This window comes from Akanthomyces muscarius, chromosome 6, assembly GCF_028009165.1.
Source record: "Akanthomyces muscarius strain Ve6 chromosome 6, whole genome shotgun sequence".
NCBI lineage: Eukaryota > Fungi > Ascomycota > Sordariomycetes > Hypocreales > Cordycipitaceae > Akanthomyces > Akanthomyces muscarius.
Genome location: NC_079246.1, coordinates 611406 through 627352, shown reverse-complemented (window position 1 = coordinate 627352; position 15947 = coordinate 611406). Strand labels below are relative to the sequence as shown.

The 15947-nt window shown below is 51.9% G+C and overlaps 3 protein-coding genes across 3 annotated transcripts; 2 read left to right on the top strand and 1 right to left on the bottom strand.

The window, feature by feature from the left end:
• Window positions 1-184: 184 nt before the first annotated feature.
• On the top strand, window positions 185-2500 carry LMH87_000227 (uncharacterized protein; the record flags this gene model as incomplete). The annotated part of the gene is made up of 5 exons (XM_056198100.1): window positions 185-224; window positions 279-495; window positions 546-931; window positions 985-1825; window positions 1876-2500. The coding sequence occupies 5 exons, from the start codon at window positions 185-187 to the stop codon at window positions 2498-2500; spliced, it is 2109 nt and encodes a 702-aa protein (XP_056055081.1).
• A 1611-nt stretch (window positions 2501-4111) lies between these two features.
• LMH87_000226 (uncharacterized protein) lies at window positions 4112-4718 on the top strand (the record flags this gene model as incomplete). The annotated part of the gene is made up of 4 exons (XM_056198098.1): window positions 4112-4190; window positions 4245-4334; window positions 4395-4584; window positions 4646-4718. 4 exons carry the CDS (start codon window positions 4112-4114, stop codon window positions 4716-4718), a joined length of 432 nt encoding a protein of 143 aa, XP_056055080.1.
• A 297-nt stretch (window positions 4719-5015) lies between these two features.
• LMH87_000225 (uncharacterized protein) lies at window positions 5016-15854 on the bottom strand (the record flags this gene model as incomplete). Its single annotated transcript, XM_056198097.1, has 3 exons — window positions 5016-5092; window positions 5780-10996; window positions 11435-15854. The coding sequence occupies 3 exons, from the start codon at window positions 15852-15854 to the stop codon at window positions 5016-5018; spliced, it is 9714 nt and encodes a 3237-aa protein (XP_056055079.1).
• Between the last annotated feature and the right edge of the window lie 93 nt (window positions 15855-15947).

The window sequence follows — 15947 nt, the reverse complement described above, 5'->3', positions numbered from 1 at the left end:
CTCGGAGCTGTCATCGTGGCCTCTTGCTCGGCAACATCAACCTCTGTCGCTCAGCGCCCCGCGCATGGAACTATCGGCTGTCTAGCGCGGCAAAACTCCATTCCTATTCTCTGAATATCTGCCGCGCATACATTCGCCCTCCATTCCCAGACCACCATAGCTTCTCCCAGGCCAGCCGTCGACCATGGCGACCAAAGGAAACACTTTGCGCGATCGCCAGATTGGTATGTCCGCGATGCTGTTGTATTGCTTTATCTCAGTCCTCTAATACTATCCAGCTTCGCTAAAGAAGATACTCAACTTGAACGAGACGGTCGACGCAGGCGAAGGTGAAGAGGCCCTGGCGAATGGCCTCCTCGCCCCAGTGGCACCTGTTCTTGATGCCGATGGCAACCCCATCTGGAAAGTCCTAGTCTTTGATGACCTTGGAAGAGATGTCATTAGCAGTGTAATGCGAGTGAGCGACCTACGCTCTATGGGCGTTACCATGCATATGTAGGCCGAATCGTATCATCAATTCACAGTGTCCGGCTAACCATGGATAGGCACATTGGAACCGCTCGCCACCAAATTCCCGACGTGCCCGTTATTTACTTGCTCGAACCTTTGCCACAGAATATGCAAGCCATCACAGCAGATCTGCAAAAGGGGCTCTATTCCCCTGCCTATATCAACTTGCTTTCGTCCATGCCGCGGGTCGTCCTCGAAGAATTTGCTACGCAGACTGCGACAGCCGGAACGTCAGAGAACATCGCGCAGTTATTTGACCAGTATCTCAACTTTATAGTTGCCGAACCAGATTTGTTCAGCCTGGGCATGCAAAAGGAGCACACTTACTGGGCGCTGAACAGCGCCAAGACGAGCGACGAACAATTAGATGCTGTTGTCGACAGAATAGTCAGCGGACTTTTCAGCGTTATTGTCACCATGGGTTAGTACCAGAAATAATTTGTGAAAAGCAAAGCTAATGAGGCTCATGCATAGGTGTTATTCCCATTATCCGCTGTCCCAAAGGCGCCGCCGCCGAAATGGTGGCACAGAGACTCGACCGAAAGCTTCGCGATCATATACTCAACTCCAAAGATAACCTGTTTTCGAACGCGAGATCAGCAGCAGCGAGTACGCCACAGTCCAGGCCAGTTCTCATCCTACTCGATCGCAATGTCGACTTGATACCAATGCTCGCGCACTCCTGGACCTATCAGTCTCTCGTCCATGACGTTTTGAACATGAAGCTCAACCGCATTACAATCGAAACCCCGGTCGACGAGTCCAACCCCAGCAGAGGCACCTCAAAAAAGGCTTACGATCTCAACGCCAGCGACTTCTTCTGGGCCAAGAATGCACCTGTACCTTTCCCGCAGGTTGCTGAGGATATCGACGCCGAACTTACAAAGTACAAGGAGGAAACGGCCGCCATTACGAAAAAGACTGGTGTCTCCAGTCTGGAGGATCTGCAAAATGATACCAGTGCCAGCGCTCAGCATCTCAAAGCAGCGATCACGCTTCTGCCTGAAATGAGAGAACGAAAAGGTGTCCTTGACATGCACATGAACATTCTAGCGGCGCTTCTGTCCGGGATTAAAGATCGTCAATTAGACAACTTTTTCCAGGTCGAAGAAAATGTCATGAAACAGACCAAGGCTCAGATTATGGAGATCATCAAGGATCAAAACAAGGGCAACGACTCCACAGATAAACTACGACTGTTTGTCATCTGGTTCCTCAGTACGGAGCAAGAAGTAGCTCGAGCCGACTTTGAGTCGTTTGAGAAGGCTCTTGCCGAGGCCGGGGCCGATGTTTCGTCGTTGCCCTATGTTCGACAGTATGTGCCAGATGCAGCGCTGGACGAAATTCACAGCTAACGTATCACAGGGTTCGCGCCACGACAAAGATGACGCAGCTTACGACGATCAACAACAACTCCAACCAAAACGCATCTTCCGATCTGTTTGGTAGATTCTCTTCTATTTCTTCGCGCCTCACCGACCGCTTAAAGGAAACCGGTGTGCCGACGGGTCTGTCCTCCAACTTTGAGTCTCTGATTAGCGGTGTTAAGAACTTTCTTCCCGCCGACCGAGATCTCACAATCACCAAGATTGTAGAGTCCATCATGGAGCCGGCTACGGCCTCGTCCTCGGCCATTGCCAAGACGGAGCACTACCTTTACTTTGATCCACGATCCGCTAACGCACGCGGAACAATGCCGCCTCCCAGCACCATGCGTGCTGGAGGGAATGCGCCTGGTGGCATGCCTGGCCAAGCCAATGCTGGACAGGCCGCAAGCTTTGGTCAAAGACGGCAGGGCTTCAGCGAAGCCGTCGTGTTTACAGTTGGCGGTGGCAGCATGGAGGAGTACGGAAACTTGCAAGAATGGGTCGCCAGGGCAGGCGGCGAAAAGACGAAAAAGCGAGTGGTTTATGGCAGCACCGAGCTGCTGAATGCCAGGGAATTTGTTTCAGAGGAATTAGAGCGGCTCGGAAAAGAACTTTCGCAATAATTGTAGAGCAGAAAATATCACCCACTAACATGTTATCTATTGACCATGTTCCACAGCCAGGATGCGTAGTCGCACGCTTGCTGAACGTAATGCGGAGCTATCTTAGCGACTGTCACTGGGGTTTGTCTATGGGCGCTCATGAAAGACATTACACCCCCTTGGTAGGTGTGTCGCGCGCAAAATGTCTGCCTCTGATCCGCAGCGTAAGAAGAATTTCACAGAAACGATTCACGCCTCGTATGGCCACTTGCATCCGCCACCCATTGTGGTGACGGTTTCGCTAGACGTGACGTCGGAGCAGGCAGCCGATACGGCGGTGAAGGTGGTCAAGCGACACGTCTCCTCCGTCGATATCCTCATCAGCAATGCAGGACATCTTTGAGAACTCAACTTTGTCGGGGACTCGGACAGGCGCTAGTGGTGGCGGACGTGGGAGGTCAACGCCAAGGGCACATATCTGGTGGCGCACGCCTTTGTAGACCTGATCCTGGCCAGCTCGTCGAGGAATATCATCGAGGTCAGCTCCAAGGCCTGTACACTCGCCTCGGGGCATCTGCGTATGGGTCTCCTCTCGATGCAAAGAGCGATACGCCATAGACTGGTGGCATTACTACTAAAGCCACTATGAGTAATTGTCCCATGTTCTCGACACCTCCGATTTGTCGCGTCTGCGTATTGATTCTGAGGCGCGATTCGACCAAGAATCGCATTTGTCTATATGTGTTGTATCATGGCTGCACGTATGCCGGCACACTGTCCTGCGCAGCGACTCCAAGGTTTGCGTATCCGAGTGTGCATTGCCTGTCTTCCGCAAGTTATATCTTTGCTTACACTAGCTCTAGAAAATTGATGGGAAGTTGAACATATATCCCAAGGATTCTGCAAGTCTTGTCTTTATTGCTTCGAAGAAGAGGGGTACTCGAACCCGCATTGCAATGCATATGCCGTGCAAGCCTCGATCTTCCTCCGTGGTCGCTCTTTTCGGCTCTAGAGGAGAAAAGGCAAGCTCAAGGAGTATGTGATGAGTATTATCGAGCGAAAACCAAGAAATTGAGATGGATCGATACTTTTTGTACGAGGTCAGTGTATGGCTCTTGCAGGTCCATTCACTTCCGTAAAAGCGCCAAAGGTGAACCAAAACGGGCATATCTATACATGCTCCGACATAACACAATGAAAAGTGGAGTTATCTTGCGGTAATTGAATCAGTAAATAATTAAGCAAGCAACAATTAAGCAAGCAGATTATTAAGGAAGCAAATGAGTCGGCAGGCAGGTATGATGGCGAGCAAGCGATAGTGCGGCTACATCCCATCCCTCCATGCAAGCCGCCCAGTGCATACGCATGCAGCTTCACCTCAGCTTTCAGCTGGAGACTGGGCAGCGACCGTAAGCTTTCTCTTCCATGGCCCAATTCTTCGGCAGTTCTTGCGTCCTCGTATCGCTCAATCTCCCAGTCCACTGGAAGCGTGGGCTCCTTGTCTTGCGTTATATAACAGACTCACTCTGTCCTTTTCCGACGGAGGTTCGAAGACCCTACGAACCTGCAAGATCATTTGATACTTTCACTGCCGCAAACCAGACATCTTCTCAATTATTCGTCCACTTAAGCATGAAGCCGACAGCTTTATTCACTTTTTTCGGGCTGGGTGTCGCAGTCGAAAGCATCAACAATCCCTGGTCGTGCCAAAGTACATATCTTCCAGAGCCGCAGTATTGATACCTTTCGTGCTGAGACTATCTAGCGAACGTTGTCACTCGATTTGAGAAGAGCGCCATACAGGCTGGTGCCGAAAAAGCGGCCGAGTACATGCTCACCGGCACAACGACACCTCGTGAGTTGGACCTACTGTAGCTCAAAATATCATAAAGACAGCAATATTGACCAAAAACAGCGAATCAGGCTGGCAACATTTTCCCTCATTACTTTTCAAACTTTGAAGCACTTACCTTTCAGGCTGTCTGCGAAAACAGGGTTTTGTATGAGCATCCAATTCATCCCCGAGTCCCGCATGAGTACACGGGCGGCACACCTGGCCAGTACCGAGTTGTCCTCGCCTTTACCAATAATGGTAGTGACACCATGTAAGTAAAACTGGCACGGTTAATCAAATTGACCTAGAACGCTCACAATATATAATCCTAGCTTTTGCGGAATGATGGCACATTTCAGAGTGTCAGATACGCACTTTAGGATATGTACTGCTTTGCCCCGCTGAGGGTAAAAGAGAGTGTTACTGGCAGGGCTGGAGCTACAAAGTTGTTACAATGCAGACATAACAGCTAGGAATATTGCAGCTAAGAGGCTGTGGAAAAACGCTGGATAATTCAGCGAGATAGCTAATTTAATTAGCCAATTCACGCAGGAGTCGATCAATCACTTGGACCGAGGGCCGCTGGCTGTTGTGGTTCATACGGTTCTACCCTGTTGTGGGTGTAACTGGCGCTGTAATCAACATAGGCAGCCTGTAGCCATCACTACGAGCCTCGTATCCTGACAAAAGAGGATGGAGAAGCTAATGACGGTAAACAGATACAGTAATTATAACAGAGAAATTAGCTACGTAGAGTTCCAGAGTTCCAGACCCAGTGCCTAGTCTAGGGGTTTGTTAGGTAACCAGTGCGGTAGCAGACACCTAGCATCGCCCCGGCAAAGAGCACCCTTCCTCCCTTTTCACAACTTCATAATCACACAGCAACCACGCTTTACATACATTCTTCAACTCACACGGCACATTAAATGTACCGATTAGCCCCTTACTCAAACCTCTCGCCTCTCTTGGACCTAGATCCGGCACGGCGATGGGTGCAGCAAACTGCACATTTCCTCGCCACAGGCCGCGTGCCGTACGGACAAACGGCACCTTTTTGGTATCGGGGCAGGTTGCCGATTTATGCGGCGGCACGTACACCATGTGGAATACCTCCAAGGCATCGCCGTCGCAGTCTTTGATATCGATGAGGATGTGAAGGCCAGTCACGACAATGGTGTGGCATGCGGTGGCATATGGAAACATCTGGCGCGAGAGTTGGAGTTCGAAGCTACGCTTCTTGTGACGGCGTTGCTGGTGGTGGGATCTTTGACGACGTTCCGATTCTCGCTCATGAGGGTGTTTTCGATGTTCCTCGCCGCTGCTATGATGACTGTCACGCTCCCGACCATGATGCGACCTGCCATCGTCGCCGTCTCCGTGGGCCCGCCCACTCAGCTTTGACTCACAGGCGCACTTTGAATCACACTCCCCTGACCGACACTTTTCTTTCCACGTGCATCCCTCACACTTCTCATTACGCTTCAGTACCGACCAAGCCTCCTGCATCTCGTGTCTGATGTCAAAGAACCGCAGTCCGTCCGCGGGTAGGTGTTTCTGTGCAACTTCTTGGCGTTGCCTCTGGAACTCGGGACCGCCCTCTCTTGCCGTAAAGCTGATGTGCATAATGACATCACTCAGGCTGTCAAAGTCGAACTGGTTGTTTTCAAGAGGCAGTTCGAGACGCCACCGCGATACAGCACCCGAGTACTCAAAGGGAAGATAGCGCGTGTCCGCAAAGCTGACCTCAAAGAGACCGGAGTCGTTCTGTCCAGTCGACGTGGCGATTGCTTCCGTCCCGGCGTACCGTGTTGCTACACATGGATCATGGATGCAGGCTCCTGATGGCGTCTCAGCCTTGCCCTTGCCAGCGCAACAGCAGTCGCTGCATGTTTCCATCTGCGGCCTCTGGCGGATCGAGCTTTGCAATTGTTGCAGCTTGCAGTGAATACCCGTGTACGGCCCCGCCAGACACGGCATGGTCAAGGAAACTGTTTTTATGCGACGCATGTAATGACCAGGATAATCGAGGTCAAACAGCCACTCCGGAATGTCCACTTCACAACAGCCGGTCGTCGCGAGCATCACGAAGCTGGCTGGGAAATGCAGCCGCAGCGAGATGTGCTTCGCCAACTCGTACTCGCGGCAATTTTTGTTCATGTACGCCCTGTCGAGCGATTGAACCGCCAACTCTAGCTTTTCGCCCGCTACCAAACCAGAATGAAGACTGTCCCAGACTGACGCCGCCGACGGAATCAGGTCCAGGGATGGGTCGCCGAGCTCGTACGCTGCGGCTTGCTGTGCCTCTCTGGCCACTTCAACTGCCGCAGTAAAAGTCTTGTTGTACAACGCGGCGTTCTCCTGTTGCAGATACAAGTAAAGTTCATACTTTGAAAACTTGTCTCGCAGAAAGTCCTGCGCCTCCGCCTGATGCTCAATGTTCCTCTCGGTGTTGTCCAGCTCCCTCCGCGACACCTCTAACCGTCGACGTGCAGCAAGACGCTGACGTTTGATCTGTTGAATCTCGTAGGTGATGACGTCGCATTGGTGCTGCCACTCCTGTGTGCGTCTGTCCCAGCTGCCTTGTGTATTCTGCATTCCAGCGTTGGAGCTGGAGATGTCTCCCACTGTGTTGAGGATACGGGCCGCGGCCGCGAAGCCGGTGCCCATCTTGACACCCATCGGCATCTGCTGAAACTGCAACGGGCTGCCAGCAACACCAGCCACCCCAACCCACATGTCTGGGACACTGGCCATGCCCTGACCGACGCCATCAGAGACGTTGGCGCTGGTTCGACTAGCCATGGATGCTTCTGTGCCGAATAAATAGCCCATTTCACTAAAGTTCAACCCGTCGGAAATCAGCTTCTGGTAATACTGCAGCCTGGTCAAAGCTCCTTGCATTTGCTTGTCGAGCGCTTGCACATCCCAGTCTGCAGCCCGGTATTGGTTCTTGGCAATGTCCAAGCCCAGCTCAGTCATCTGCCGCTCCTGTGCAGTCCTAATCGAAGACAGCGCCTCAGCATCCGCCTTCTCAATGGCAGAGAGTAGAGCAGCACCAGTGGCTTTTACAATAGCGGTCCACTGGAACGCTTTTGGCAAAATCGAGCTGTACCGATATGTCTGCGAGCAGGAAAAGACGCACAGTCCGTCACAGCCACGATCTCCCATGGCGGGTTGGAATACAGGCCCAGTATCAAAACGTCTGTGAGAACCCCATGTTGCACGATCCCATCCAAGCGCCCCATTGCGGAGTCGGCGCTTGTTTATTCCAGCACGGACCATACTGAGGCCATCACCAACAGCGTCAAAGAGGCGCAGAAGTTTGGGGTTCAGTGGAGGCTGTGAACTCTGAAATGCGGTGAGATTCATTTTGCCGCTCGTCAAATCGACGGCAGCGACATCTTTTGGCTTCTTGCCAAGTATTCTAGCAGCCACGCTGAGCAAGGTGTCGGCTTGTTGGTCTGCCTCGAGCGAGTTCAGACAGCGGAAGCTGTCAGCCCAGGCGATCAATGTTTCAACGTAATCCATTGTCACTGCGCGCCCTGTAGCCTTGGCCAGCTTGACCGGGGCTGTGCGGCAACACGTGCTGTCTTGTGGAAATCGTCCCCTCTCGGCGAGAGCAGAAACCTCGCTCTCGCCTTCTGCTTGGAGAATCTTGACAAGAGCGGCCGTGCTGGAAAACAGATCCGAAGATTTAGAATCATCTTCATCTAGTACAAGTATGCGCTGCCCCGCACTGCTGCTCAGAGTAGGGCATTGCATCCAGGTATTGTCCCTGGAAAGAGGATCGTACACCAGTTTCAGCCAGTATGTGGAGGCTTGATACTGGCAGTCTGCTCTCAGCGATGAGGCAATCACCATGCTGGCGCCAAATGTACCGACAGGCACTAGTGGCATTCCCCCCTTGTAGTACAAAAAATACGGGAAAGCCGCCAAGTTGTTGATGAGTATTTGCGAGATGGGTAACGCTGCTGGCGGAGGACTTGGGACTGGCTCAGGAATGGGGATTGCAGTATCAGTGGCAATGTCAAAACGAAAACCTGTGCTCGTGTCATTTCGCTTAACATTAAATAGCAGAGAGTCAAAAGACCGTCCACGAAGGTCCAAAAACAGCGCATCAAGATCGGCATCGGCAAGGGGAATCCCCTCGGTTGAGCGCCGTGAGTCCTGCAAAACTCCTCTATGCACCTTCATCCACCGTAGATGGACCAGGGGTTCGGATTTCCAGTGCAGCAACTCGGCAGTAGGAGCATCCCAGTCCGATGTTGGGTCAGCTTGAATGGTGCGCGGATCAATCTGCGGGGTGTTGCCTGTCGAGCCGCTCACACCAGGCACATTGTCGTGCAGGTCTGCGTTCTGAGAGGCTGCAATGTTGGTTGGGTCAAACCTGAGGTTATCCTCAAGCCAAAAGTAGTACTCGTCGATTGTAGGCTCATGACGATGTCCACAGTCACAGCAAAGGGGAGGCTGCTCAGTCCTCTTGCTGTATGGCAGAGCAATTGGGACACTAGACGCCGCCACACGAATGAACCTGACTCCGAGGCGAAGTGCGGCCTGGACCCAGAGAGGTATAGACTTGAGCGACGAAGCGCCAGGAAGAGTATCGTCCAATGAGGTGGGTGTGATGGCTGTTGTGCTCTGTTCGCCTTCACCATCTCCAGTGCGAGTGACTTCTGCCTCCTCTGAACTTTGGTCTGGGCTCCCGGCTGTAAGTCGGGGTGTTTCTCTTGGAGGATTTGGGGTTCTCTCTGGGGGCCCGGCGGAGTTGATTGGCTGTACCGGAGCTAGCCATGTTGGCATGGCGCTGCGATCTGGTTGACCCATCAAGCTCAGCCCTTCGTCTAGGGCTTGCCGCTGAGCTGCTAAAACGAATGCATGCGCTGACGGCAGAGGCTCTCTTCCCGGCTGGGCAGGAAGAGCGCCTGTTCCAGCCCAATTCATGTTTTCGGCCAAGGTAGCGACAGTCGTGATGCCGGAGACGAATGCCTTGTCAAGTGACTGGTAGCCTTCGCTCTTTGACAATCTTTTGGCTTCGTCCCACTGCAGCCAATTCTCGTAATACCAGATCCTCCTCTGGCGCGCCTGCCATTTCTCAAAAGTTGAAAACTCGCATTCCCACGTCTTGAGGGTTTCGGCATCGACGGGAAACTCGGCTTCAAGCCCAAGAATGGCTCTCTGTACAAATCTCTGCGCCGCTACCACAAGGTCATTGACACGAGTGGTTGTCTCGCCGATATCAACCGAAACGTCCAGCAAAAGATAATCAGAGATTTCCTCTGCAGACTTCCCGTTGAAGCGCAGAAATTGGAGAAGAGCATGGCGAGCGCGAAGACGAAGGCCGTTGCTCAGCCCTACGACCTCCCGCAACCGCGTCTCCGCGTCCGTTTTACCCAGACAGGATCTCTGAACGAAGCGAGTCAAGTTGATGTTACCAGCTAGCCCATCAACAGGTTCATTCGGGTCCGGACTCGCCGACCACAAAGCTGGTCGACAAAGCGCCAGTTCTGTGATCGGGGCGTAGAAAGAGCGCTGGATGTGATCGAGCCACCTCTTCGATTTCCAAACTCGAGTTGCCCACCTCTCGTCGCCCAAGGCAGTTAAATTTTGGGAGTCGGATATCTTGAATAATCCATCTGGCGGGGGTGCAAAGTATTCCAAGACCAACGGCGCCAGTTTGATCTCCATGCCCAGATACCGGAGCAACTGGTCAACTTTCTGCGGCGAATCAAAGGTAACGTGATGGAAGAAGATCCAGAGCGCCGGCTCGCATATGCTCCTAACCTCGGAACGGAGCACAGTATAGTCGAAAATTCTCTCAAACCAGTCAAAGAGCGCAGTCTGGCGTTTTTGAGTTGGCTCAACTCGCTGGTCCTCGTCCACACTGGGAGGGAGATATGCATCTGTGACAGGTAAAAAGTTAAAGTTGAAGTCTACATGATGCACCTTGTAGGTCCCCGTCTCAGTGTCCCAGTAGTATGACGATCCTTGGAAACTTTCTTGATTGTTAAGCAAGTATCCAAGCTCCGACTCGCCTTCGCAGTGTGAAATGCATGCCGACAAGCAAAATCGATGCGCGAAGAGCACCGACTTGAAAGCGCGCTGATATGTCCTTCTGATATCTCTGAGGGTCGGGATATACCTAGAGTTTATCACCTGTGTGCTGCCCGCCATGAGGCTCTCTTGGGGCCAAAGAGGACCGTCCTTGCAATGGATGTAGAGCGCCGACACGGGCACTTCCTCCAGGCATTCGTGCGTGTCTGGTCCTTTGTAGGAAAATTTTACTCCCGTGTGAATTTTGCTCAAGTCATCATCGTCGTCAAAGTCCGGCTCAGGCTGCCGGTAGACAATTGTGATCCGGTAGGCGCCGGCGCGGAGAGGGATTTGCTTGGAGTAGGTTTCGGGAACACCCTCGGGGTTTGGTCCTCTGCTGAGAAGATTCCAGTTCTTGTCGCCACGACGGAGTTTTACAGCCCACTGCTTGTTGGCTTCACAGCCGCATTGGCAGTAGCTCCAATTATCCTGATGGGAGTCCTGCGCATGATGGGACTCATGGTCATGGGAGTCGCCATCATGGCGACAATTGCAAGAAATGGCGAAATGATAGCAGCCGCCCTTCTCAACCATCAATTCGCCTTTCCAGATCGCATTGAAAGGCTCACCACCAGAGAGTACGCGACCGGTGTCTTGATCCAGAGCAAAACCATTCTTGAAAGAAACAAAGGACGATTGCTTATCGGATTGTTGCAATGCCAGATCTGGCAGGACAGTTGGAATGGGCGTGTTCCAATAATTACACTCATCGTCCCAAGCAGACAACCCGCCTCGGAGCTCCTTCCAAACGATGGATGGATCAGAGCCCAAGTAATCTCCTTCAATGCCGGTTCCAATAAGTCCAAGAAGAGCTGCGAAGGCTCCTCCAGAAAACTTGAAGTCCCACTGGAAATCTGTTGGAGGCGCTCCGGCATCTGTAGGGTCCTCCCACGCAGAGAAGGCCTTGTTTTCATCGGCAATGAGGCTAAGCAGGACACGCCAGGCCGCTTTCATACCAGTACAATCACACTCAGGTTCATCCGAACATTCACACTCGGCGCTATCGAATTCTGTAGCGGAATTCACTGCACCGTGAAGATGCCGGGCAATGACTCTACAGCGCTTCTTAAATTTCGCGACCTCTTTAGTAAAGAAGTTGAATCTCTTTCTGACACAAGGCTCTTGGACCATGTATTCCGCAGCATGATTGAAGTTTGTGAACAAGAGAGCAAAGGGAGCCAGCGCTGCGCGGGCTTGCCAGTACAGTGTCTGGACGGCAGAAGCCTCCTGGTCGTTCAACTGGCGCGTTTCCCTCAGGAATTTTAGCACGTCCTCGTCCCGAAGTGGGAGTTTGACACGGAGCTGTGCCAATTCCCGATCCCCCCCATTAGACTGATAAGAAAATGGTGAGCAATGATTGATCGGATACCAGATCTGCGGAGACGAGTTTCTCAGAGCTGTAGTAAAGTAGCGACTCTTGCGCGAGACATCGCCGCCGCACTCTTCCAGTATCTCAGGGAAGAAGTGCTCAGCCAAGTACTGCAGCGAGAATAATTCTTCTTGTGGGCGGTACCCAAGCTCCTCCAAGGTTGACTCGATCTTGTACCACGACCAGCACTCGGCGTCCGCATTGCACACTTCAACTTCGAGAAGCTTACGTCGCAGAGCCCAGAGGCCATGATTTTCGTCATCTTCGGGAACATTAAAGGGGTCATCGAGGGATTCATCATCCCCGGTGAAAGGGAACGGGTCATCAGCGCGCAAGTGCTTCCTCGTGGTAAAGAGAAACAGTATTTCACCAACGGTGAAATTGGACGCGTATAGTTTTGTCAGAATCTCAACAAAGCGGATAGTACAAGTTGGTGTAGAGTACCACTTGCTCTCCACGAAGCCTGCAAGCTCTGCTAAAGCGTCAAGATTACTGGCGATGAGCTTTTTCCAGGAAGCAAATCGCTTTGGACACTTGTAGTGTTGCACAGCGTGCTTTTCGATTCCGGAGAAAATTGCTTCCACGGCCCATTGAAAGCCGTCCGTGTCAGTGCCGTTTCCGGACCAGATGGACAAAAGCGTGGTTCTCGCGTCTGGTTGGTCAATCTGCGACGCAGTGGCCTGTTCCTCTGCCCAAGGGAGACACCAGAAATTATGCAGCATGAGTAAGGATGCAAACTGTCGCAGAAAGTCTGGATTCACGTTTGTGTCGGTAAACAGCTTCAGCATTTTGCAGATATCTGCCAGAACATTCATTGTCACCGTCGCCCCACAGGGTCGCCTGAGGTTCTTCCAAAGACGGATGAAGATCAAAAGCTTCAGTAACTCTCCTGCTTGGGAACGCTCTCCGGGAAACGAAATGACGACATCCTCATCGCAGCAGGGCAGGCATTCCGGGTAATCTTTGTACACCTCTCCAGCGTTGAACTGAACAAAACCGCACTTTTGTAACTCGAGGAATTCGCAATATGTGATACCAGCTTGGGAAATAAAATCCGAGACTTGAAGAAGACGAGTGGAAGATTCCTCATTGCCACGCAGAGACATACCGAGGAGCTCCATGGCCAGGGCGCTTGTCATGTTGCCACCATACACGGATGAAGCCTCCTCAGGAGATACGCCAAGGTACTCGAGTGCAATATCATATCGAACTGGGAGACGCCACAGGAACCTTTGGAACTCTGCTGGCTCTTTGGAGGCATCTGGCGCAAATTCAGTCGTGTCGCGATGGAAAAGTCGCATAACGTCAAAGCGCGACGTTCCAAGAGTGCTCAAGTAATTTCGTGAGATGTCCAAGCTCTGCGAATATGGAAGATCCGGCCCCGCCACTGAGGATGCGAGTGCAGTATAAACAACAGGCTGATCCTGTGGAAGATGCGGCGACGAATGCTGGGGAAGCGCTTTGAGAATGCCATCCTCGGTGAGGCCAGCTGGTATGACAAGTGGTTCTATACTTTGCACATCTATGCTTGTAAGACCAGCGTTGTCGGTATTGTAGATCGCCCCCGTATTTGCAGTCAGATTCGACACCAAGGACTCCAGATTCTCATTGACAAGATCCACTACTGGCAATTGAGTATCCATGTTGCTAGCATTGACCATGAGATTTGACAATGGCCCCCGTCGTGTGGCGAGAACGTCACCGACAGTTTGTGCGCCGCAGGGCAGCCCAAGCAGCTGCTTCAGGTACTGGAAAGGACCAAATGGCGACAAGTGGCACGGCGGCTCGCAATTTGTCAAGTCCCCCGAGTTGACTGGGCTGAATGTGTACCCCGGCTCCGGGTCAGTGTTTCCCGAGTCAGATTGTAGCGCGTCTGCCTTGGTAAAAATATCACCGGCTCGAGGAAACGCGACAGTGCCAGCCATTGCGAGGGGAAATTGTGTAGATCCAACCAATTTCACTTTTTCGACGCTTGTGAAACCTCTTGCATGCAATGCTTCCATGTAAGAGAACCTTAGCTCCTTGCTAATGCCAGTCAAGTCCGTCATGCGATATAGTGTCCACAGCTCCTGGACAGCGGATGTGACAAAGGAGGCAATCTGCTCGCTTTTGAAGATTTGCAGCGCCTGAGCTTTGTACTGAGTAAGTTTTGTGTCGTCCAGGTCATCTGTAAGGCTGAAGTTGGATTGATTCAGGAAGTTGACCAAGACATCTTTGTCAAGCGTGCCTGCAAGTGTCGGAATCGCTAGCTGAGGTGGCAAGTCTCCGAGAGACTGTGGTGCAGGCGACGTGAACAAGACCTTGGTTACATCCTGAACGAGTGTATGTACGCGACCTTTCAGATCACCTAAAAGATATTTCCTTGGTAGAAGTCCATCATGGCGCTGGAAAAATTCGAGCCACTGCGTTTCCGTAACGTTGGAGAGGTCGGTGACGTTTTGAATCACGAGTCCGAGGCCGGTCCCCGACTCCGGCGGCAGGCGTAGGTCGGTCAAAATTGTGGAAATCAAAGTCTCATCTCCTGGTACAATAACTTCGAGAATGACAGTCAGGTAGTCTTTTGCATTTTCTGGCCGATACCAGACTTTTTGCGGCAAATCTGCATCTGTTCCGATAAATTGCAGCCAGTCTGTAATCATCTTCTTGACACTAGTATTCGCCTCCGGTTGAACCAGTTCTGGGAGTGTATCACGGACAGAGGCTTGCAATGCAGCGATGCGGCGGATGGCCTGTAGTTGGTTAATGTGAACCGCCGGTACAGACTCGAGTGAGCTATCGCGCCAGATCAATCCATCCGCCGACGACTTCTGACCCAAAACTCCTTGATCAATTGCTAGGCCAAGCGAGTTTCCAAGGCTATCACTCGAAGCCGTGAGCAGAATCTTCATCCTGGTATCGAAATCCTGGGTTATAGCGTGCGTTGTGGTCAAGGCGTAGAAATATGCCGCTGGCACTGTGAAGCTTGGAGCAAGCGCCGCACCATTTGTACCGGATAGGGGCATGGACGGCAGCGAGACGGACGTTGAATGTTGCGCATTGGCTTTAACGGGTATAGTAATAACGGCGCGCTGCGCATTAAAACTGTAAAACTCGGCATAGATGGCAAAAATGGCCGAGTAGACATAGTTGGCCAGTTGAATACCGTCAGATGTCCGTAGAGCGTAATATGACGCGCGATCGCCTTCAAATTTGGTTCTCGACTGATCCGTTGTTTGATTTGCAATTTGCCCTCCGGGAGTGTCTACAGTGAACATGTCTTCGAAAAATACTCTATCATTCTTTTCGAGATACAGAACACTGTTCCAGGAGGGGTATGGGGCAATGGGCGGAGGATCCAGCAGCCGATTATTCACCAGCTCAGCAGCAACCTGTCGGGCCTGAGCTGTTGATAGATAGACTTTCATGTTCTCCAAGGACGTCGCTCCGGTCGGGGAGTCTTTTCCCAGAACATTGTCGATAGCTTTCACCATGTAAGTGAAGCTAGGTGGTGTGCCATCTGCTGCCGCAGCATAAATTGCTGTCCCCAGGTCAAGGGGGGCTTGAGGAACATCGATTGATAGATAGACTTCAGCAGCTCTTGAAATGTATGACAGCTGATCCGTTACAAGATGTTCGTTGGAAATCTGTACGTTAAAGTCCACTACTTGCTGTCGGCTTGCAACTGTCGGCTGCGTAGAGTCCTGCGTCAGTGTCAAGCTGACGTCGTATGATGTAGGCGTGGGATATTCCTTGTCGGGTTGAGTGAGCCCAGCTCTGTTGATAACAACCACGGCTGTTGCAGTCGATGACATGCTAAGCTCAGGTATAAGCTCGTTATTTTTGATGGAGAAGTGCTGTATGATGCTTGGCTGCAGAGTTGGTGGTTCCCCAGCTACAACTTTCAGGGGCGGGATAGGAGTCACCGCATCGATAGGCTGATCAGCCAGCCCAGTCGCTTTTCCCAGCGCACGATCATTGCCGGCGTTGAACACAGTCTTGTCTGAAGCCGTAATGGTGATTTTGTTCAGCGCCGCCCTGAAGGCCGAGGCCGTTACAGGGCGCGTAGGAATTATTCGCACAATCAGAAACTCAGAATTGGTCATCTTGAAGAACTGGAAAATTGGGACAAGAAGATTAGACAAGACGAAGAGACGGAATGTTTTTACGGGGTGAGGGGAGATGAGAGCAGCTACTAA